Raw genomic sequence first — 22242 nt, 5'->3', positions numbered from 1 at the left:
TCAAAGGAGCATCAGTTCCGACACGCTGGTAAGCCAAAAGGCGAGATCTGCACCGCAGTGTTTACAGCGCGAAAACACACGCGGAGTCAATAAAACACGGCATGGATTTGCTGGATGTGCATGCGCGTTCAGTCACGGAGAAATATTCAAACCACAGCATTAAAGCCAGGGCGCATCAACTGCATACGAGTTATAATACCGTTTTAAAGCTCCACCCAGTCAACATTAACTCGCTGACCGCACTGGCTTGTCCTTTACTTCACTGTGCGTGTATGTGTGTGTCTATTAGCCACATGGACCCAGTGGAACATGTAAATGGATTCCAAGGTTTTGTGTTTGAAGCATACGAAGCGCACTGATTTAATTCAGACAGCTCCAGTAACCCCAAGACATGCATGAACACACACACACCCCAGTCTCCAACGTGCCTTACCTCCCATACACACCTAAGCTAACAGCGCCGTTATGTGGCATTGTAGAGGCGGTCTCTCTCTCTCTCTCTCTCTCTCTCTCTCTCTCTCTCTCTCTCTCTCTCTCTCTCTCTCTCTCTCTCTCTCTCACACTCACACACACACACACACACACACACACACACACACACAAAGTGCAACAAAGGCAGCGAAATCCAATTACTGATATTTAATATCTGACTTTTTAGAGTATACTAGAAAACAATCCATGTATACAGAAGGCATGAGAGAAAATAACAAAAATAAAGTAAATTACCATTTCTTACGTGCCAGTTTCAGAAGGCTAAATGCAAGAGAACAATACATATTAGGAATCTGCACAGTGAACTAAAGGGCAATAAAACAACAGAACACAGAAGTGATGAATAGTTTTAAGCTAGTAACTGGCCCAAAATAAAAGCTTTTGTTACATATTGTAACAAAGATACTATTGTATCCCTTTATATATTGTAATCCTTAAACTACTGTATCCTTTTTCTGGTTAATATTTAATATCAAAATTCATTATCAGCATTGCAGATTGTTATCATCCCTCTCTCATCATGCTCATTATCCAAAAATCATTATCCTTACCTTCAGCATCATAAAGACTAAAGTACTACTTTAAAAGCTCAAGAGAATCAGAGAAATAATAGAACTGCATAGTCATAGTGCAGCAAAGTGTTTCCTTTAAGTTGACAATGTGTGCACATGGGCTTTAAAATAGTAAGGCGAAGTACAGTGTTAGCAAATGTAGTGCCAGTGCATCTAGTGCTCTGTATATACAGGTTTGAGTGAGCAATAGTGTAGTTCTAACTTATTTATACGTTACGCACTTAACTTCATTTTAGCTCATTTTATGTCTTATTTAATGTCCAAAGTGGGTCCAGATCACCTAACAAATCTCTGTTTAGTTCTTCATTCGTTTGGGTTGTGTTGTTTGCCCTTCCATTCTCTAATGTTCCCTCATGTACTGCCTGGCCTCCATCAGCGGCATTTACACTGTGATTGGCTTTGGACACATCCAGAGTGGACTCCCTACCACTATTCCCTTTTTCCATTCCACCATGCTCTTCTGACTGGTTGAGATTAGGCTGAAGATGACCATTGGCTGGTTGAGATGATTGAAGGCTATTCTGAGCTTCTCCCTGGGAAGAAATGCTGAGCTTGTCCAACTTGTTATGGACAAAATCATTACCAGCATCCAATGAGGATGGCAGGAATGTTGCTTCAGATTGTGAGAAACTGGGTGCATTCCCTGTAGATGAAGGGGTCAGGACGTTTCCAGGAGTTGCCTGATTTTGGGGTAAGAGTTGAGCAGGGGAAGGTGTCAGGATACCAGCAGCTGCTGGAGGATTGGGATTGTCCATCACTGGGACAACACCTGGTCCAGAAGATGATGCAGGAATGTTTTGGAGTGAAAAATTCTGGTTTTGCGGCGGTCTCACTGGCTGCAACATGGGATTGAACTGGGTGGTCATTGGTTGCTGAGCCATGACATGTTGAGTGTTGGGTGGCCCTGCTTGTACATTACATGGCAGCACAGGTCCACGAGGCATTTGATGCTGATTAGAGGGTTGATAAGTAAAAGGCACTGGGGAATTTTGGCTGAAGGGTATCTGAGGGGTAGGCTGAAATTGAGGTGTCTGATTGTTTGGATTCTGGAAGGATCCAGGCATTTGCTGAGGTTGGGAAGATGGAAAGGATGGAAGAACATGGCTCATATGACCCTGGGGGTGGTTTAGTGCAGGCTGACCTGGATGGAATTGGTTTTGTGGACTTGGGTGAGGTTGTCCCGGAGCTTGCACTGGAAGAGGAGCTCTCTGAGGCTGAGGCCCTGTCTGAGCTGTCTGTAGACCAGGTTGAGATTGGTTCTGTGGAACTACAGAAGGCCAGTAAGGAGGTGCTGGGCCTGGCGGGACTTGACCCTGACCAGGCATCAGGGGCTGGAACTGTCCAGGATGGATGGGTGGCTGGCTTTGCCCAGGAAAAGCAACTGTAGGTATCTGTGAGGATGTCGCTTTTCTAGGCTTTGGTATTGGGTACTGGGTTCCTGGAGGGATCTGTTGAGCAGAAGATTGAGGCAGGCCAGCTTGCATCTGTTGTCCAATAGGAAGAGGGAACTGCCCACTGGGCATGGGTACTTGGTGTCCAAGCAAACTTGGTCTTGGGGCAGACTGTGGGCCAATCTGTGGGGGTCCAGTGGAAGCCCCTGCAATCACAGGAAAGGGAGCCCTAGGTGCTTGTTGCCAGGGAGGTGGCATGTAGCCCTGGGGAGGCATTTGTGAAGTGTTTTGTGGGTTAGTGGAAACAGGTGTGCTACCTCTGGATGGTCCAGGTTGGAATTGCTGTGGTAAGGTATAACCTGGTCCCGGAGGCTGAAGAGGTCCAGTTGATCGTGGAACACCTGGAGCTTGGCCATAAGGAGACTGATTAGAGTCAGAGAACTGTGGCATTCTCTGATTTGGAAATGGAGTAGGAGCAAATGGGGCAGCCCCTGGAGGCCAGGTGACAGGGACTGCACCATGGGGCATGGTGTTTGGGAGTTTAGAGCCTCCAGCTAAAGCCATGTCTGGTGGGAGGCTACAGAGCTCCTGAGGAAGATCTTCTCCAAGGCTAAAGGGGGTAATGGAAGGCCCCACAGCCTCTAAACTGGAGGGGCCGGACCCAGAACTTGGAGCTTTATTATCAAGCACTGGCTTTTGGGCAGTAGGCCTGGCAGGAGGCCGTTTTCCCACCTCCCTATTGTAATAAGGCAGAAAAATAATCAGTCAAAAAGAGCTTTGGATGAGGAACCATGAGAAACATATACTCCAGAATCTTTGCAGCCTTTGCAACCAGTCTTCTGGTGTGGGTTTCAGACTTTCTTTTTAATATGAATTCTCCCCTTACCAGTAATAAGTATCTGCTAACACTTTTGCCCTAAGAATAGCTACACATATTAGAGACCTAGATGGCTGATGAGGTCACCATATACACAATACATAGCAAAATTAAGCCACTCGACCACCATATGGGTACTACCAATGTCTACGCTGTAAAATGAATGCTATAGCTCATCTATAGCTATAGCTATAGATGCAAGCTCAACATACTCCTAAAAAGTACAAATACAACAAAAGGAAGAGGTTTACTGCATTTTTATGAAACAAGTTTAAGGGATGAGTATTAGTAATATAATAATCTGATCATTTACTTATTAGGGATGGACTCACATTAGTATTTGATATTTTGAGTATTTGAAAAAGAAATTGTGCATTGTCATTTCTATATAGTTTTTTTTTCACAGAGCGTGTGACCTAGAATGGCCAAGAAAGCAATGTGCAGTCCCAAATTGCATACATATGAAATTATGAAATCATACCACTCTATTTAAGAATGCAGTTTTGTTTAACTAGGTCTAAGCTAACCAGCTCGAAGACCAGTCTTCTTCAATAATATTCAGAGCTAAGCTTTAAGTTAAGCTTTAAGCTAAAATATTCATTGCAGTGTCTACAAAAAAAACTGCAAGAAAATATTACATATATAGAGCTGCCATTAATAATATTGAATACAGTGTGGATAGTGAATATACAAAACCGCTAGCTTGGAAATCAGCTTTATTGGCTCAATTAAGACATCTATGGACCTAACCATGTCCTTCTTACCTCTTCAGCAAGACAATTCTCTCCTGCTCTCTGGTCTGGCAGATGGCCTTAACTCTGTCCAGCAGGCTAGAGGTCTTTTTGTCCAGGTCTTGATAGAAGTTTTTGCCTTCCTCAGCCTTCTTCATCAGATCCTCATATGCTTCATAAGAGGCCACTAGGGACTGAACAGAGCTGTGCCATCTGTAGGGCAAGGCATGAAGGTTATAAATATAACCAGACATACTCACAAATAATGCATAAAAGAGTACACATAGATAAACTACATGCATAATTCCAAACACAAACATACTGTTGCTCAGTGAGGGTCAGTGTCTTGCGGACGACGGCATACTGCACATTAGCCTCTGTTAAGGCTTTCAGAACGTTCTCCTGGGCTGCCAGGTTCTGATCAATGTATCCCTTCAGCTGATCATACTTCTTCAACTGTTCCTCGAATAATGCCTGAGAAAGATAACAGAGCCAGAGGATTGGTGGATACAAGAGAAATGCAAGTAATTAATAAAAGGGCTTATTATGTTGTGGACCATTTACCTTTATCTGATAACGTTCAGTGGTCACCAACACAGATGTCATGTCATCTTTCTGAATGAGATCGCGGAGCTGCCTCTCCAGTGAGATCCTTTGTTTGCGCATTTCATCAACCTTACCAAGAATCCGTTTTATGGTCTCCAAGGATGCTGTGTCCTCTGAGAGTTAAAGATAAAAAATAAAGTGACGCACCTACACACAAGCTTACACCCATGCAAAATACCTTAGTGTGTGCATATTCTCAACATGAGGCGATTTATGTAGAGCTCTATTTTCTATCTATACAAAAACATACTTTTTTCACAGGCACAGACACACTCACCCTGACTCAGTTGTGGATGGGGCAAGTTCTTCCTTAGCTCATCCAGTGGTCCCTGGAGAAGGCGCAGGTTGGGGATGTGCTGATTCATGGCTCTGTGGAGCTCAGTGTTGGTGTGGCTGGCTGCCTCATGGGCTGCCTCATACTTCTTTAGCTCCTTTTGAAGCTCCTCTAGGGCGGGAGGCCTGGGAGGCAAACCCTTCTGCCCCACAGCCTCTACCAGACTCTTCTCCCCAACCTCATCCTCTGCTAGAGCACTGCGTGCTTCCTCCAGAGATGAGCCCACATCGGTGTAAACCCCAGACAAAGCTGTAAAACACATACAGAGCTTGTGAGTTCTGAGTGAATCACTTTTGCACTCTGGGCCAATGGAGAGTGGTTATTCCACAAATACAGATAAAGGCAATGTAATAATGGGTAATGTTCACATACACTGTTCAGAGGTTTGGAATCACCAATCAAAATGTGGAAATCTCTGTTTTTGTCAATGTAAAACCAAATTTGCTGCAGGACTATGTATGAAATGATCCTTATGTGATGCCACTCTACACAAATACTTCATAAGAAGAAAAAATGAAGATATTTTAGATATGTCCAGAATGATGAACTGAACTGTAGATGCAGTTTGGCCTTCTCTTCACTGAAAACAAAGTGTGTTGGTAAGAATAATTATTGAGAAAACTATATGACATTGGGAATTAAGTTATAATAAAATTAACATTCACAATACTATATATATATATATATATATATATATATATATATATATATATATATATACATATATATATAGACTACTATAGTCTAGTGTATGTATGAACATGTGTATGTGTGTCAGGGCGCACTACACACCCTGCATGGCCTGTGCTAAGCTCTTCACTGCATCTGATCGGACGCTGAGTGCTGCACATTTCTCCAATAACACAGGAGGCACAGAGTTGAACATGTCCAAATTATCCACAGAATCACAGCTTAGAGAGTCCATAAACTTCCTAGAGAGTGAAAGGAATAGATTTTTACATGAATATGGGGCACTCTAAAATGGAAACGTCAGGTACAGCACATGAAAGGTCCTACAGCCTAAAAATCTAAATGTACTGACTGTCTGTACTGGTGGTGGCTAAGTTCATGTAGTTAATTATGGATGACTTGCTTGTGGCATCTGTGTTTGAACATGGATGTGGACACATGATGTGTGTGGGAATGTTTATCTGTGTCACTTACTCCAAAACCTGGTTCTTGTCATCAATCTTTGCCATCACTTCACGAAGTAGTTTGGCCTTCTCTTCACTGAAAACGAAAAGTGTGTTTGTAAGAAAAGGAAAAAAAGACTGAACAAAAGAATTTGAACAACACCTTCTTGGTAGAGTAAACAAAAAAAAACACTTGCTTGAACTGGACACTAATATCTTGAAAAGTCTGAATAGTGTTCATAAGAAAACTAAAAAAAAGTAAGCTAAATATATCATTAAGTTACGCTGGTCACACCAGTGATTTAAAACGGGTGGTAAACTGCAACCTTTGGAGGCCTGGTGTCCAGTACAGTCTGGTCATTTTCCTACTCAAACACACTAGAATCAACAGGTTTTGTGGGTGTGTTAAAGAGCGGAAAAATCACCAAACAGTGCTGGACTCAAGGCTCCAGGCCTGCAATTTGTCACCGCTGATGAAAAAAAAAAAAGATCTGACTGAAAGTATGTTTAAAGGTAAATAAAATCACTGGAAAGAAAAGGTTTTAATTCATTCAGTGCAAGAAACCTGTAAAGTGAAGAAGCCTCATGAGTTGCCATAGGAACCAGTTTGGAGAAAAGGTCAGGGCCAGTGACACTAAGGTCAGTCGTAGTCACAGGAAGGGGCTTCACCAGGGATGCTCCTAGACCAGAGAGCTCAACATTTTACACAGGGTTCAAATGACAACAAGATGAAGCTTTTGCTAGATGTGATTAAGTTTTAAACACAGACTCAATCCCTGAAATTGGATTTAACAACATTTTAACATCTGCCATCTACCTTTCACTGCAGCTAGTGTGTCCAGATTAGGAACAGACTCATGGTAGATAAAGTCATTGTCCTTCTTAGCTGAGTTAAACCTGAAACAACAGGCACAAAGGAATAATAATCAGAAGATACATCTCCTAGTGGTTAACTTATAAAAATATCTTCAATGTTGATCACCTATTTTGTGTATATTTGCATCATTATTTTTTGGTTGTTTTTAGCTCTTTCATATTCATACAATGGGCCTGATTTGGCAAAGAGGTCTTACTTTCCACCAACGACGTCCATAGTGAATCTCAGAGCCGCTTGTACAGAGTCTTGTTGACCCTGCAGAGCGTACAGTCAAAGGTCAATCAAACAGTAAGAGGGTGTGTGAGTGTGTGTGTTTGTGTATGTATGTGTGATTACGAGCTCTTACCTTGCTTAGTTTGATGGCTTCATTTAGTCTGTCGAGGGCAATTTGGAAGTATGCAACCTGTGGAGAAGAAAACACATTCTGTGACATACAATCCAATAAATCACTGCTCTGCCATTGTACTGAGTTTGATGTAGGATGAAAATATGTTAAAGAAATATGTTAAAAGTTTCAAAACGTAAAAAAAAAAAGAGCTCATTCACAAAAATCAGTCTTAAAAACAAAAACTTTCTGTTTAATTCGAAGGGATAAGGAAAGGCTAGAAAATGATCGTGCAAAAAATGAATTTCGAGCATTTTTATTACATCAAATGACAAACATTATGAGTAGACTGCAGAGAAAAAACACATGATCTAGGCACTTTAAATATGTAACCTTCCTACAATCAAATTAATTAAATTATTGATAATGGTAATACATTAATCTTGGGTAAATCACATGCTGTAAGTCTAATTAAAACGTAATTAAAAGGTATGACAAACATGTCATTTCCAAAATTACCTAACAGCCCAGCTTCATCAAATTTGTAATGTACTATCAAAGTTTTTGTACTGGACATACAAAGTAAAAGACCACTACAAGATTTTGACACATTTGCAAAGTTTTATGTAATGACGTCATGTTAAGCGGTGACCACAGTTTCAGTAATTGTTAGCGAAGACAGCTGCCACATGATAGTAAATCCACACACGTTCATACTCCAGCTTTTAATGAACTCTTACCAGTAAGTGAGGAAAGTGTTGCTTGGAAACTTTTACTAATCTAGCTGAAAACATTACTAAATATAATATCACTAACTATCAAACCATTAAGGGAAAGGTTTTAAACCTGTGGAACCTGTAAGTTATATAGTAACATTATTGGTTAAAGGATTTTGTGAACAAAAAAAAAAAATAGTAAACTTTTATTCAAGTTTACTATTTAATATCAACCTTTGAGTGCTGTCTATTATGTAGCCGATGCTATGAGTTATAAAACACACAAACAGAAACAGTCTATCTGAATCAATGCACACACACACACACAATCACACTTACAGCTTCTCCAAACTTCTGCTGCTCTTCAGACTGCTTGCCCATGTGTAACTGAAAAAGTAAGTGGAAAAACAACAAGCAATATGTTACACAATGTACAGAGTTAAGTATATTATCAATGTTATAACAAAACCTTTTCTCCAAAATCTCCATAATGGTAACTTTGCAGGAGAAGTAAAAGAAATTCTAAACTTTGAATATCATTTCTTTTGGACTAAAGATGTAAGGCTGGCATTTTCTAATTGTGCAAAAACATTATATATAAAAAAAAACCTAAAATAAAGACACAAGACAGTGACAGTATTTTACAATGAGTGAAGTGCTGTGGTTTCGCACTCACGTGTTTAACTGCACTGAAATAGTTGATTTTCATGTAGATGAGCTTCCTCCACTCTTTCTTCCCCAACGCACAATCGGAATTCTCCAACATCCTCACACATTCCTTATAATAGTCACATACCTACAGGTAGTAAATATGTTAATAAACCAATCAAAAGAGACTTGGTATTTGTGCATCTATATATGTTTGTGATAGTTTCTGTGTCTAAAATTGGGTGATCAGAAGTTTATCACACCTGAGCACAAACACGTGCAATCAAGAAGCTCTTCCTGTTGTCCAAAAGAGTTTTCTCAAGAAGGCACTCCTGAGCCTGAGCCTGCCCAAGGATACAACCAGAAAGAAGAGCACAAGAAAGTGAGACACAAGTGCATGATTGATGTTGAATGACTGATGTTTGGTTGAAAAGCATTCAGTAGTTGAAGCTTTACTGTAAGCTGCTGGAACTACTTTTTAGTGAAAGAAATTGCCAAAATTAAAAATATATTTGTTTGAAACAATGTACTGTAATTTATCGTAAGACAAAGCAATAGAACACTTGGTCTGTGTTCTCATGTTCTATTGCTAAATTATTTGTTAGAATATTACATTTTGGGTACATAGAGTACCGCATGAAAGTCAGACACCACCCCTTATTTCTTTAATTTCCAGTCAAAACAGCCTTTAAGTTACATACAAGTACATTTTTCATAGAGATTTCTGAAGAGAATAGATAATCCACTTGCATAAGGAAGGGGAACGTCAAAGAAAAGTGAAAAAACAGGAGTTACAAAAAGCTGGAGTTCAAAAAATTATTATATAGAGTGCTGTATAGAAATACAGAGTGAATGGGAATCATAACAACTTTGCAAGATCTGGTAGACCACCAAGACCAAGAAGTCGCCTTCAGATAAACAGTGCTTAAAGCTTTCATCTTTGAAAGACAGAATAAAATCAAGCTCCACTCTTGCTCCAGATCTGTTATGAGTTTGAAAGGATGAGGAGCTTCAAGAAGCTGTTCCGAGCAAGCAAACAAGCAAATACATAAATTAATTAATGAATGAATGAAAGGCCTCAACGCTAAATGTGTTTGGACCAAGTTCTAAGACTGAAATTTGGAGGTGTGGAAAAATATCCCTGCATTTTTCTTAGAAAAACTGAAAGCAAGGCTCCTGAAAAGAATGGAAGCTGCAATAAAGGTAAAGGGCAAACACACTAACCAACACTAACTGTTTTAGACATGTTTTTTTGCTGAAAATTGAATAACTTAATACTTAAAGGCAGTTTTGAGTGGAAATTAAATAAATGAAAGGTGGTCTGTGACTTTTACACAGTACTGTATTTCTTCAAGTGGGACACTGATGTACTGTAGTCTATATGGAGAGATTCTGGAAAGTGTGTGTGTGGTTATAAGAGAGTAGGTGGAAAGTGTATATTTTTTTCTTACCAGCATTAGGCTGATGTTGATGGACAGCGCCTGGTGGCTCACGTCAGAGCTGTAGTTAAAGTTGTGATTATCTCTGATATACGTGAACGCTCCTGCAGCGCACTGAAAATGCGTGCAGGACGTCTTCATCCCCTACAGAATATAAACGCACACAAACACACTCAAACTGTTACTGCATCTATTGCCTCTTTCTGTATTCATTTGACATAGAGAGGAATTGCCATTTAATGTATGTTTTGTTGTGAGAAATGTAGATGTGTAATGAAAATAGTGTGCATATTGTGTTTTCTCACCTCCTCAGACACCCTGTTATCCATAGCCCCCAGAAAAGAGTGTAAAGCACCTGCAAAAGAACAAAATAACTGCTCTGCTCTTTTTTTGTATGTGTGCTTATGTGTTACAATACATGTGCATGTCTCACCCAGGTTATATAGGACACAGGCCTGTTCGTAGTTGATGTCTTCATGTGTGACATCTCTCCCTGAAAAAATATCAGTCCTGTAGTGAAGAGAAAGGAAGCACAATATTAGAGAGGGCAAGATGAAAGTAATAGATAAGACAACAATACACATGTACAGGGTTCTACGGTACGTACAGGGTTCTTCATCTGTATTTCTGTTTCTATCTAAATAACATAAAATATGTCTTTGTAACGCAATTGTTGTAAGTTTGGCATGCAAGCCCATTTGCGGGACAGCTAGTTCTTACTGTAACGATTCACATTTACTGCATTAGTGTTTTATATTATAATGTAATGTTTGCATTTTGGAAATAATTTGTTTTCCAACTCAAAATATACCAGTTTGATTTTCTGTGGTACTCACCATGTCACTGGTACTGCTGCTTCCTGTCCCTTTGCCATAGGGACACGACTCTGAAGAAAGTGCAGCTGACCAAAGTACCTCCTGAGAAGGTTACAGCCCTCAAAGTCCCTTGGGACATTTACTACATTCTATCAGAGAGAGAGAGAAAGAGATGATAATGATAATGATAATCATGATGATGATAATGATGAGGACTCTGAATAGAGACTGGGAGAAAACTTGATACATCTTTTTACAAGATTAGTTGTTTCCCCACAGGGGTCACCTTTTTATCCATAACTGGTGTGGCTGCACACCACATATAACTAATCAGTTGTCTGAAGACTGAGACCAAATGATTAAAGTGGAGGCAGGTGTGCTTCTGCTTGACTGGATTGGAAACCTGCAGCCACACCAGTCCTTTGTTTGTGGGTAAGACTGATGACCCCTAATTTAGTATCCGAACATACCGTAGTACACAAATGTTCAAACACTCCTAGCTCCTAGACAAATGACATGTTCTTTTGAAACCGAAGTGAAAATAAGTTAATGTATCCTCTACAGAAAGCAAACTTATACACAGCATTTTTCTGCTTATAATAATATTACTAATTACTAATATTAGAGCACAATTTCTATTTATTTACTGCATTTAACATATTGAGAAAAAAATAAACAAAATTTTTTTCAACATGTTAAATTCAGCAGATAAACAACAATTGTTCATTATAACATCCATACGTGTGTATTCTACAAAGGATGTGTTTGCTTATTTCCAATTGGACAATCAACAAAACATGTCCAGGAGTGCCCACACTTTTGCATGCAATTGTATTTGTATATAACTATATTTCCCTTTTTTGCACTAGCTTTATTGTACTATCATTTTTAAATGAGTCTAGGGTACAAACACTCTTAGTATATTAAAATGCATCATACATACATGTATTACTGTATTATACATTGAACTGTATGCTCCCCTCTGCACTACACTGTTCGTTTTTTTGTACTTGTTGATACAGATTTAAATGCAATTGGGTTAAAATTCCAAGATGTAGAATACAGTGCAAAGGTCTTAGACATCTGAAAAGAACTATATATACAACCATTTATCAAGGCAGTAGGCCTTTATTTGTTAGCTTAAAACCAATTCCAAACCTCTCTTCAAGGAAGTGCTATATTTACAGTTATCAGCCAATATGTAATTTGCAGGGGTGTAATGATACACAAAATTCGAATTCGATTTGATACAATACAACAGTGTCTCAATTTGATACATTTTTTTTAATGGAGCAATAATACACTAGTCCTAAGCCAACATGCTAGTCTTAATACAACATTACAATGCAAAACAATACAATACAATATGTTGTACTGTTACAAACCTACTCATTTTTCCAGTTAAACCTTCATTTTTAGCTAATGGAATTTAACAAAACCAAGAGCACAATGACATCAGGAACCAAACATATTCTTCTAACCAAAGACATTTTTTTATTATTGTATTTCTCTTTATTTGTATTTTTCTAATGTTATATACTGATTTTGTAGTTAAAGCACATTTACAGTTGAAATAGTTTGTATTAAACAGTTTTAAACAGTCTTCCTGGCTGCCTAAGACTGCACATAACTGTATGTTACAAACAGCTAACTAAAAGTTAGCAGAGTTTAATTTGAAAAGCCATCAACCCACCTGTCTGAGCTGTTCCAGCTTCCTCAGCGCTTCACTGTAGTTCTCTGGGCTTTCACCATAGTTCCTCTGTATGTACTGAAGATAAAGGGAGTACACAGAGTATGAAAGACTCCGTATTGCACAAACACCGGCAGAAACAAATCTAGGGAGCTGACACAGAGGCTGCACATTTTTAAAAGGGAAATAGATGGCAAGTTATTACTAAACAGTTTTTACACTTTATACCACCGCTTTACATATTTATATAAGAAAAAGAGGGATTACTAGGCAGTTTATGAACACACTGTGACATTGACGGTGTTGCTGTGAGGTTCTATGTGTTATTTTGATGACATCTGACCTTATGATTCCTAGGGTCCGTACATAAGCCTAGACTTCAATTTCTCACACGTGACTGCAAATTAGTTTCACAGTACTTACAAATATTTGGGAACCCCTGGTATAAAAGTTTGTTTGTCTACACTGCACTTTGCAGGCAAAACAAGTTAAAATGCTGATTTTGATGATCGGAAAAAATGATAAATATCAGCTCTGAATATCAGATCAGCCAGGCCAATAATTAGCCAACCCCTTCTTCTCCTCATTTGATGGAGGGGCCCAAACTCTAGGCTGCTGCTGGTCTCTCAAGTGTTTTAGTTCTCCAGTTTCAATTCCTCACAGTCTTTCACTTTCTAAAAGCCTGCGATTTGTTTACTGTTAGTTCTTGCCTGAAAAATCCAAAATGTGCCTGTCCTCTAATATTCCTTTTCCTGCTAACCACTGACCTTTTAAACTTTATTGCTTCTGTCTCAACAATATGCAATATTACATTACATACTGACAACTGCCGTGTTAGTCTTGGTAAATTCAGAAGAAAATGTGTTTGGACATGTCTAGTCCATTGACATATACAGAAAATTCACTTCTAAACATTTATCTTAAGTTTTTTATTTGAGCTCTATCATATAATTTATTTGGTGGGTTAATAAAGCACATTGCCAGGACTATCTGTACAATGAGAAGACAGGGACATTTATAAATGAGAAGGTATTTCTGGCCTTTTGTTGTACAAGTCTAGGTCACATAAAGCAATGGATAGCCTGTCATCTAGCCAATGGATAGCCTGCACACGAAGCACACTAAACTCTAAGTTGTTGCGTTAGAAGAAAAAGTTGGAACGATATAAAATGTGTCTTTCAAATCAGCCCGTAGCCAGTGCTTCCACAAGCATGTAGATGGCTGTGCTGTAGATGACTAGGTCACATGAGACAACAGACAGACGCAGGCCTAACTGACGCATTTTGGACGAATCGACACTTTGCTTCAGTTTTGGCCTGTGAGTTAACCTACGTAATACGGCTTGTCAGATAAGATATCCGATATCATAGGACACTGCTGAGAGTAACCACTGTCCGGTTTGGTGACATTTTTTTAGAATCAGACTGACGAGGCCACAGTTCAGCTCGTCGTAGTAGGTCTGTACAAGGCACTGACACACAAAAACAACGGCAGAGGCGCAGGGATAATAATTAGCCTTCTTAGCGGTATTTGAGTATGTTAAGGCTGCTTCACGGATTAAGTTGACTGTAGCTCATTCTAGCAAAGAAGATCCAGTCAAGTGCTTTTCAAAATAAAGCAGCCCCTGTTTAGAGTGACAGTAGGAACAGGTTATTCCGGATTTTTAACTAAAACTGGATAACTAAAGCTTAACTTGAGGTTTGTCCAATGGGAACGTCCCTACCTGTTCTCTCATCGGAAAGGCCTGACTTTGAGCTTTATTTATCTAGATCTACCTCTTTGGTGAAACACCTCTGGTTTATAAAATACCGTCTACGTTAGGTCTTCGAGCTCAGTGTCTCCAACCTCTTTCAACTTAGTTTAGGCTAATTAGGGGTCATTTGAAACAACTTTAAACTGTTCTTTATATTTATTTTGTCTTAACGATGCAGGGTAGCTGGAATTAACAACATAACTTCTGAAGCTAGCTGGTTAAATAATTCCAAGTGTTTTAATCTTCCGGTATTTCAGCCCCGCTGTGAGGAGTCGCCGTTCTCTCCCAGCTGAGCTCACCTGTCTGACGGCGGGACTGAACTGAAACTCTCCGGCTTCTTTCAGCTCCAGCCAAATCATTGGCATCCGCGGGACGGCCTCCATGGCTCCACAAACACTTAAGAAAACTGCGAGAATTCACTTTTTATCGCTGTCATTAAAAGATAACTGACAAAAACTCCGAGTTCGCTCCTTGTTTTGATCCGAGCACTCCTGACGTCCGCTCCTTCCGTTTCCACCTTCGACTCGCGCACTGCCGTTGTCATTAGGAGTGTCTCCCGCTTGTGATTATGGGTAATGTAGTTTTGATAGTTCTTTCGCTTATGGTGATTCCTGAAGGAAAATGTCTACATTTAGTTTTTAAATAACGCTTTTCTCTACTGAGGTCATGTATATTTCTGTGTTTTACTTGTTATATATTAATATAAACCGCTAGTTCTTCTGGTAGTCCGTTTCTTAGGCTAACGCTAGATGGCAACACCTGCTCAATTTTCCATCCAGCTCTAACTTGGCGGATTCAGTCCGGTGTAAGATCGTTGATTCTCATGAGCCTGCCTGCTCACCTAACTTTTTTTTAAGCACTACATTACAACCTTTACCTCATGCTCTCTTGAGGTAATCAATTCTTTATATTTGACTGTGGAAAAACCACAGAAATGATCTGTTACCCTGTCTAAAAGATTGTTCTTCAAGGGTTCTTTAGTAAAAGGAATGGTTATATTTAAAACAATGAGTATTTCATGCTTAAGTTGTTCTTTGCATGGTGAAATGGTTCTTCAGATTGATGGAGAATGTGTTGTACATGTATATATTCTACATAACCAGCTACAACACATTCTCCATCAATCTGAAGAACCGTTTCACCATGCAGAGAACCATTTAAGCATGAAATAGTTCTATATAGAACTCATGGTTCTAAAAAGAATCATTCCATTTACTAAAGAACCTTTGAAGAACCATCTTTTAAAGAGTGGTGTAGCTGGCCTAGCAGTTTCTTTTCCTTCTGAAATATAAGACAGTATTAAAAAGCAGATGTGGTTGGGAGTAACCGAGACAGATGTTAGATGTTGATTAAGAACCTGCTGGATCAGAGTCACCTCACTGAACAGATGGACGTCCTTGCTAAGAAGCACTCCTGTTCTACCTATCCATAAGCAGGTTTTTGGAAGATAGGTGGTGTGGAAATTTACATGTCTGAAAACAATATGACAAATGTGGAGATAAATGTGGATATATACAGTAAAAGAAAGATGTTAATTTAAAAAGCACTGCAAGGGCCTGCTGAAAATTGTGACTCTCTCTCTCTAACACACACCCACACATGTTTAATAGGGCTCTCACACCTGGCTGGTCTCAGGCTTTTGTGTTTAAATCCTTTGTCCTCTTTTTCTCTGCCCACAGCGGCTAAATGACTTCCTTTCAGAGTGCAGAAATGTCACCTGTGTGTGTATGAGAGCTTCATATGTGTGCTTCAAGAAGACTGCAGCATTCTCACTGCTGTGATGTTCCGAGACAGAGTATGCCATGCGTTCATCTGTATGTGTGAGGCACTTTTGCTGAGAAACAGCACTCAAAAAGCCTGTGAGCGGATATTCGACTGTCCAGTGTTTGAAGTACACCATCTAATCCATCTAAAACTTGTAAAATCTTGTTTTTTCCTACTTTTCCAGCAGCTTCTCTTACCGCTGCTATCTGAAACTCTATTCATGGTTGTCTGCTCACGCTTGTCGGAATGATAGAGAATTATCTAACGTATACATCAGCTAATTGCACAGATCTGCTGATGTCTGCATTAACAAAGGCACTTCGAAAATGTGTCTGTTCCTCAAGGAGCCTCTGCTGCCTGTGTGATGGAAACATAGCCAAATGTAATTGGACAGCCATTGTAAGAAACTGTATGTAAGAAATGCATGGGAGAACAGTCAGATGGTAGGGTACTTAAGGTATTCCACCTCTCTCTCTTTCTCTCTCTCTCTCTCCGGGACCTGCCTGTATTGATTGTGTAATGTCCCTCTCGAGCCCATGGCCCATCCCCTCGTGCCTCCACAGGGCGGGCGGTAATCCGCCTGCATGGGGCAGCCATGACATTTACCCAGGAAATTACGAGAAAGTGATAAAGTCTTAATCAAAGAGCAGTGTGTGTCTCCGTCTCTCAGAGAGGTGGAGAAACAGACAGTGAGGGGGTGGGAAAGAGATGGATGGATGGATGGATGGATGGATGGATGGATGGATGGATAGATAGATAGATAGATAGATAGATAGATAGATAGATAGATTTAACCATTAATGCTATACCACATTATAATCCTAATGATGATCATACCAACTTAGATTGTTATAATTTAATAACTGTGTACAATTACCATCTTTTTAAAAAAGTAATGGTGGAGGTAAACAGTCTATTGCTACAGTATTCCTGGAAAACATTTGCCAAGACAGCACATGTTTGCAAAGTTAAAATCTGGGCTGGGCTTCCTGAAAGCATCTTAGCACAAAGATCATTTTTACATGGTAGAACAAGCATCACATTAAACACACTCTACACGTGTTAAGATGATCTTAATACTGCACAGCATTTGGGAGACTGGGCCCTAAACAGTAAATTGTTGTAGTGATATCTATTTAAAATATAATAGACTTTCTGGTGTTATGAAGAAACGTAAGATGTTCAGTAAAAAGTATATCAATATAATAATACCTGTTGTGAAATGATTTCAATGTGTATTAGTGTTTTTTAAATACTTTTAGTATTTTTTATGATAATGCTGCACTTAGTAAGGCATGGGAATGAGATAATTAAGTTGTGGCCATGATTTAGTAAGCCATGGGGATGAGATAATTAAGATGTGGCTATGACCAAGGTGTGGGTATTCACTTCATTATCTTGCCAATACCAAGTCATGGCCATGACTAAATGATCCTGTTACCATGTCTTAAGAAGTTGTGGCCATGGATAGCTAGATAGATAAAGATATTTTTACTGCTATTTTTTTCACTACTCTTTCATGTGATTCTTATCATAATTATTTTATATCAAATGAAATTAAGAGTTCTTATACTCTTTAATTTTTTCTTGTTCCTTCTTGATGATGCTTTAGCAATACTGTAACTGAATATGGTCATTTAAATTAAAAAAATTGAAAAGAGAGAGAGAGAGAGAGAGGCATCCACACTGTTATCTGAGCTCTATTTTTTTTAATTCATTAACTATCATCAGCTATTCAACATGTAGACAACAACTCACCCTGTGCTACAGCTTTACATTGCTGACTGCAGTCACCTGCTCTGGGCTCCACTCAGCCGTTTCACTCTTATCTACACTCGCAGTGTAAAAGTACATCATACGATTGGCGTTCACTTTGATGAGCTGCAAATGGTTGGCCAATAATTAATAAGACGTTAATATTTCATATCACATCTCCCATAAGCCCAGCTGGGTCCTAACCGGATGACTGACAGCCAGCAGTCTCTGAGCGGTAACCATGGCGACACCTGCTCTCTCCTGGACTCAGGACTGTGATTGTTTAATTGAAATTCACTCAGTTGAATCCGAATTAGAATAAGAATGGCCAAAATGGATTATAAGTAGTGGAAGGGAGTGGGAGGGAGGGGGACTGTTAAATGAGTTAGCAAGGGAAGAAAGTTTTTTTTTTGTTTTTTTAGTTATGGAAGCTGTGTGTGTATGTGTGTGTGTGTGTATGTGTGTGTGTGTGTGTTTTAATACCCATAAGGGAGGCTGTTGATGGGGATGAATGCTTGTCATAGTGAAGATAGATGAGGGGATGAAGAAAGGTTTTTTCCTTTTCTCGAGAAGATGGTGTGGCATTGTGGTTGTGATGATTGGTTTTACTTATTCCCAAGTGATAATGCGAGTGAAAGTGTTGAATGTGTGCGTGTGTGGCCAGAGTCTAATGCATTAATATTAATAGATGCTAATGTGCCCTGCCGGAGAGCAGTGCATGGTGGGTAACACAGGAGCACCAACCACAGGATTTCTCCGGCTTGGAATACTGGCGTTCCGGATTAAAACCCCCACCCTTCAACCTCACGCGCACACACACACACGCGCACACACACAGACACACATCATATATAAGCAGACTCCGTTATTCATATGTGGATTCTCAGGACAAATCTTGCTGTGGCAGTTCTAAAGACTTAGGTGGGTCCTAGAGATGCAAAGAAGGGTAACAGGTTATTTCTGTGGTTTTATGGAACACAGTATGTCTTTAGATGTTTGTGGAGATGAAATGTCCCCAGAACAATGGGAAACAGAAACATTTTGACTTTGCAGCTGTGGCGTAACTACAAAGGTCAGGAGAAAGTGTGGGTGAATAGCACCCATGGTAGGCTCGTTGTAACCAGGCCCCCTAAAATCTTTACTGGGCTTCTCATGTAGATTCTGACACAACTGTACACCCTTGACTCACAGAAGGATCCGATTTCTTAATATTCCTCAGAATTAGCTTTCATCAACAGGTAGCCCTGATGTCTGTTTATCTTCTTATCCATAATGCATCCCATTCATGGCAATCATTTTCAAACTGATCATTCACAACCTGCAATACATGACATATTTATTATTCTAAAATCCTGAAATGATCCCAATCAAATAATAGATCAAAACATGTGCTTGATCGAAGTATATATGTTAAGCAAGTGTTCTCAGGAATCTTTGTAACCTTCCTGTTTGGCCAGTTGCGTGTCAGAAAGCTAAATATCTCTAATAATATGTCTAATTATTCTGTTCCAAGTAGATAGTCCAATGTACACATTTAAATTGAGAGAATCAGCTTGTTTGAGACATAACCATAGTAAGTAAACAAGTGAATTACACTGTCCTTTTTTGGTCATTGACAGTAATTTTTGTAAGAAAAGACCAAAAATTGAATAGAATAGCTGAATAGAACCCACTGGAAATTTCCCACAAAGAGGAATACCAATCTGTGTGTGTGTGTGTGTGTGTGTGTGTGTGTGTGGGTACATTTGTGTGAGTGACCGTAGGAGGCTAGCTGAGACATTTCCGAAGGACTGACCACAGGAACCCCCCACCAGGGTTCATCCCCCAGGATGCACCTCTGAAAGATCACCTTTACCACAAAATAAACAAAGCAATACTTTACAAAGGAGTGGGGCAGAAAGGAAGGTTTCTAAAAATAAATAACAGCACACAAAGTCAAGGATAAAGTGAAGAGAAAGAGAAGAAGAGGCATCTTCTCTAGAAGCACAGATCTGTTATTGTAATAAATTTACACCTGGGTTTGTGTTTACAGCGTCACCCACCCATATCACAGATGAGAATGTGTTGTTGATCTTAGACTGGAAATATGAGAGAAATCTCACTGTGCATTACTAAAGAAAACTGTTGTCTATCAAAAGTTCAAAATTCAAGAGTGGAAGAGAATTGATTGAATGTTATTATGCTTACAAAATAACTGACGTTGACTCTGTCCCCCAAAAATCTATCCAATTTTAAACCATTCAGCATTTTGAAAAGCATTGATTTAATGATAAACACTACCATGACTTTATGATTTAAAAAAATATGTATTACATGAATCACATAAATAGTGACTTGGCATGACTTCATTTAAATCGGAACAGCCCTATACAAAACTATATGTGGTCAGTCCAAGAGCTGGGGGTGCGCTTATATCCAATTCTGTGCTGGACCAGTGTAAATGCATAGTAATGTTACTTGCCACTGTCCTGAACTTTTGTATTGTTGGGCATGTCCTACATATTGTATCAGTGTCAAAACATTTCATTATGCTGTTGAATAGAATGACAGCAAAGTTGAATTGGGCTGAAATGAAATTAACTTTAATTAAATTGAACTGAACTAATTGAACTGCATTGGATATAACAAAACTGAATTGAACTGAATTGAACTAAATTGAATTAAACTGAAATCAACTGAGTATAACTTAACAGAATTGAACTGAAATTAAACAACTTGAATTGGAATAAATTGTTTTGAACTAAACTGAATTGAACTGCACTGAATATAACAAAATTGAACTGAATGCAGATGAACTGAACTGAACTGAACTGATTTGAATGTAACTCATTTGAACTGAACTGAGCTGAACTGAACTTAATAGAATTTAATTGAATGCACTGTATTTGTGTGTATGGGTGTTTTCCAGTGGAAATATCATTAGGTCTTTAGTCTTATGTTCAGTTCCTGTCTGTCTGAGCTCAGTGGAGCTGCCTGTGGTGCTTGGCATACACCCTGGCTGGCATTTCTGAGGGAAGCAAATCCTGCTGCTGGCACTGTGACACACACACACACACACACACTGCCTTGAGATTTGAACCAGCTATTCAAACACATGGGGAATCAGATAGAGATATGTGTGAGTGTGCAGCAGCAGGGTGCAGGGCTGAGCAGGTGTGGCTGTAGGAGGGGGCAAAATGGTTATGAAGGGACGTGGACTGATCAAGCGTGATTTGGGAAGGAAGTGGTGTGAGATGAGTATGTTTGTGGGTGTTGATGGAGATCAGGCAGGGGGCGTTGGAGCAGAGAATGGTATTATTCACTGTCTCTCCCTCCACACAGCACACCCACATCACCAGGGCACAGATGTGCTGAGGTTGGGGGTAGAACACAGAAGTCAAAAGCCACTCATGCTGCCAGTTCAAACAGAATGAGAGATACAAGTGAAGCCCGCACAGTACATCTCATTATATACACAGTAGGCCTATATCTATACTGGGTACATGTACAGGAAAGACACTCAACGTCCGATTTATTAGAAACACCTACCTTGTGCTTCCACTCACTTGTCATATTATGAACTCCCCCAACCTTATAGGTCAATTATACAGATGTACTTTTTACAGACTGTAGATCTGTTTCTACATAGTTCATCAATCAGTCTCTTCTTCATCCAGTTTCTGACCACAGAACCTTGATTAGATGCAGCAGTGTAAGTAATGAATTACAGTTTACAATTACAGTTTTCCCTGTAATGGTACTTTTTTGAGTTGAATCAAATCATAGTACTTTTACTCTTACTTGAGTTAATTTTTAATGAAATACTTTTACTTCGCTACTTTTTACTTTTCATAACGTTACAGAGTAAAAATAAATTATGAGCGTATCAGCTTAGAAACTAATACAAACGAAGGGCGGTTAAATTTATAAGATTCACCAATCAAAAAACAGCAGCAAAAACACTACAGAGATGACCAATTTAGTGGAGAAGGACAGAGGAAACTTTAACCAGCTCGCACGAGGAACAGGCCGCATTCAAACGGTCATCTATTTTCACATGAACTAAAGAAAACAGCGTTATTATCAGCGGCCAAACACGAAACATTCTGAGATCCGCTTTCACAACTCGACTCCAGCCTGAGCCGAGCTAGCTGATCCGAGCTAAACAGGTACTGTGTTTACGGTTTTCTTTCTTCAAAATGATGCCTGTCAGCTACTTTAACAGGTGTCGCCCACAGACTACAGTTTACCCGTTTATACAGCCTAGTTTAGCTGCTGTTTTGGAGATAAACGGACGTTTATGGCTGTGATACAAGAAATCTGGTCTAATACAGGATCTTCTTAA

At 39.4% G+C, this 22242-nt stretch overlaps 1 protein-coding gene across 1 annotated transcript; it reads right to left on the bottom strand.

Moving 5' to 3' along the window:
• Positions 1-624: 624 nt before the first annotated feature.
• Positions 625-14924, bottom strand: ptpn23b (protein tyrosine phosphatase, non-receptor type 23, b). The gene is made up of 20 exons (XM_036566932.1): positions 14699-14924; positions 12650-12724; positions 10978-11105; positions 10575-10651; positions 10447-10496; positions 10154-10285; positions 8966-9046; positions 8731-8850; positions 8394-8441; positions 7360-7416; positions 7210-7268; positions 6954-7033; positions 6702-6816; positions 6168-6233; positions 5796-5935; positions 4947-5252; positions 4628-4782; positions 4386-4537; positions 4097-4276; positions 625-3191 (listed from the first exon to the last, which is right to left on the bottom strand). The coding sequence occupies exons 1-20, from the start codon at positions 14780-14782 to the stop codon at positions 1307-1309; spliced, it is 3990 nt and encodes a 1329-aa protein (XP_036422825.1). The 5' UTR covers positions 14783-14924; the 3' UTR covers positions 625-1306.
• Between the last annotated feature and the right edge of the window lie 7318 nt (positions 14925-22242).

The sequence above is a fragment of the Colossoma macropomum genome, unplaced genomic scaffold (assembly GCF_904425465.1).
Source record: "Colossoma macropomum unplaced genomic scaffold, Colossoma_macropomum, whole genome shotgun sequence".
NCBI lineage: Eukaryota > Metazoa > Chordata > Actinopteri > Characiformes > Serrasalmidae > Colossoma > Colossoma macropomum.
The sequence above is the reverse complement of the archived record's forward strand: the minus strand, read 5'-3'. Positions and strand labels throughout refer to the sequence as shown.

Coding starts and splice junctions, on each gene's coding strand:
- ptpn23b (XM_036566932.1), bottom strand. CDS start 14,782: ATGGAGGCCGTCCCGCGGATGCCAATGATTTGGCTGGAGCTGAAAGAA. Junction 10,286..10,446: donor ATAACAGGGTGTCTGAGGAG/GTGAGAAAACAC, acceptor TATATTCTGTAG/GGGATGAAGACGTCCTGCAC. Junction 5,253..5,795: donor CTTAGCACAGGCCATGCAGG/GTGTGTAGTGCG, acceptor TGTGTTTTACAG/CTTTGTCTGGGGTTTACACC.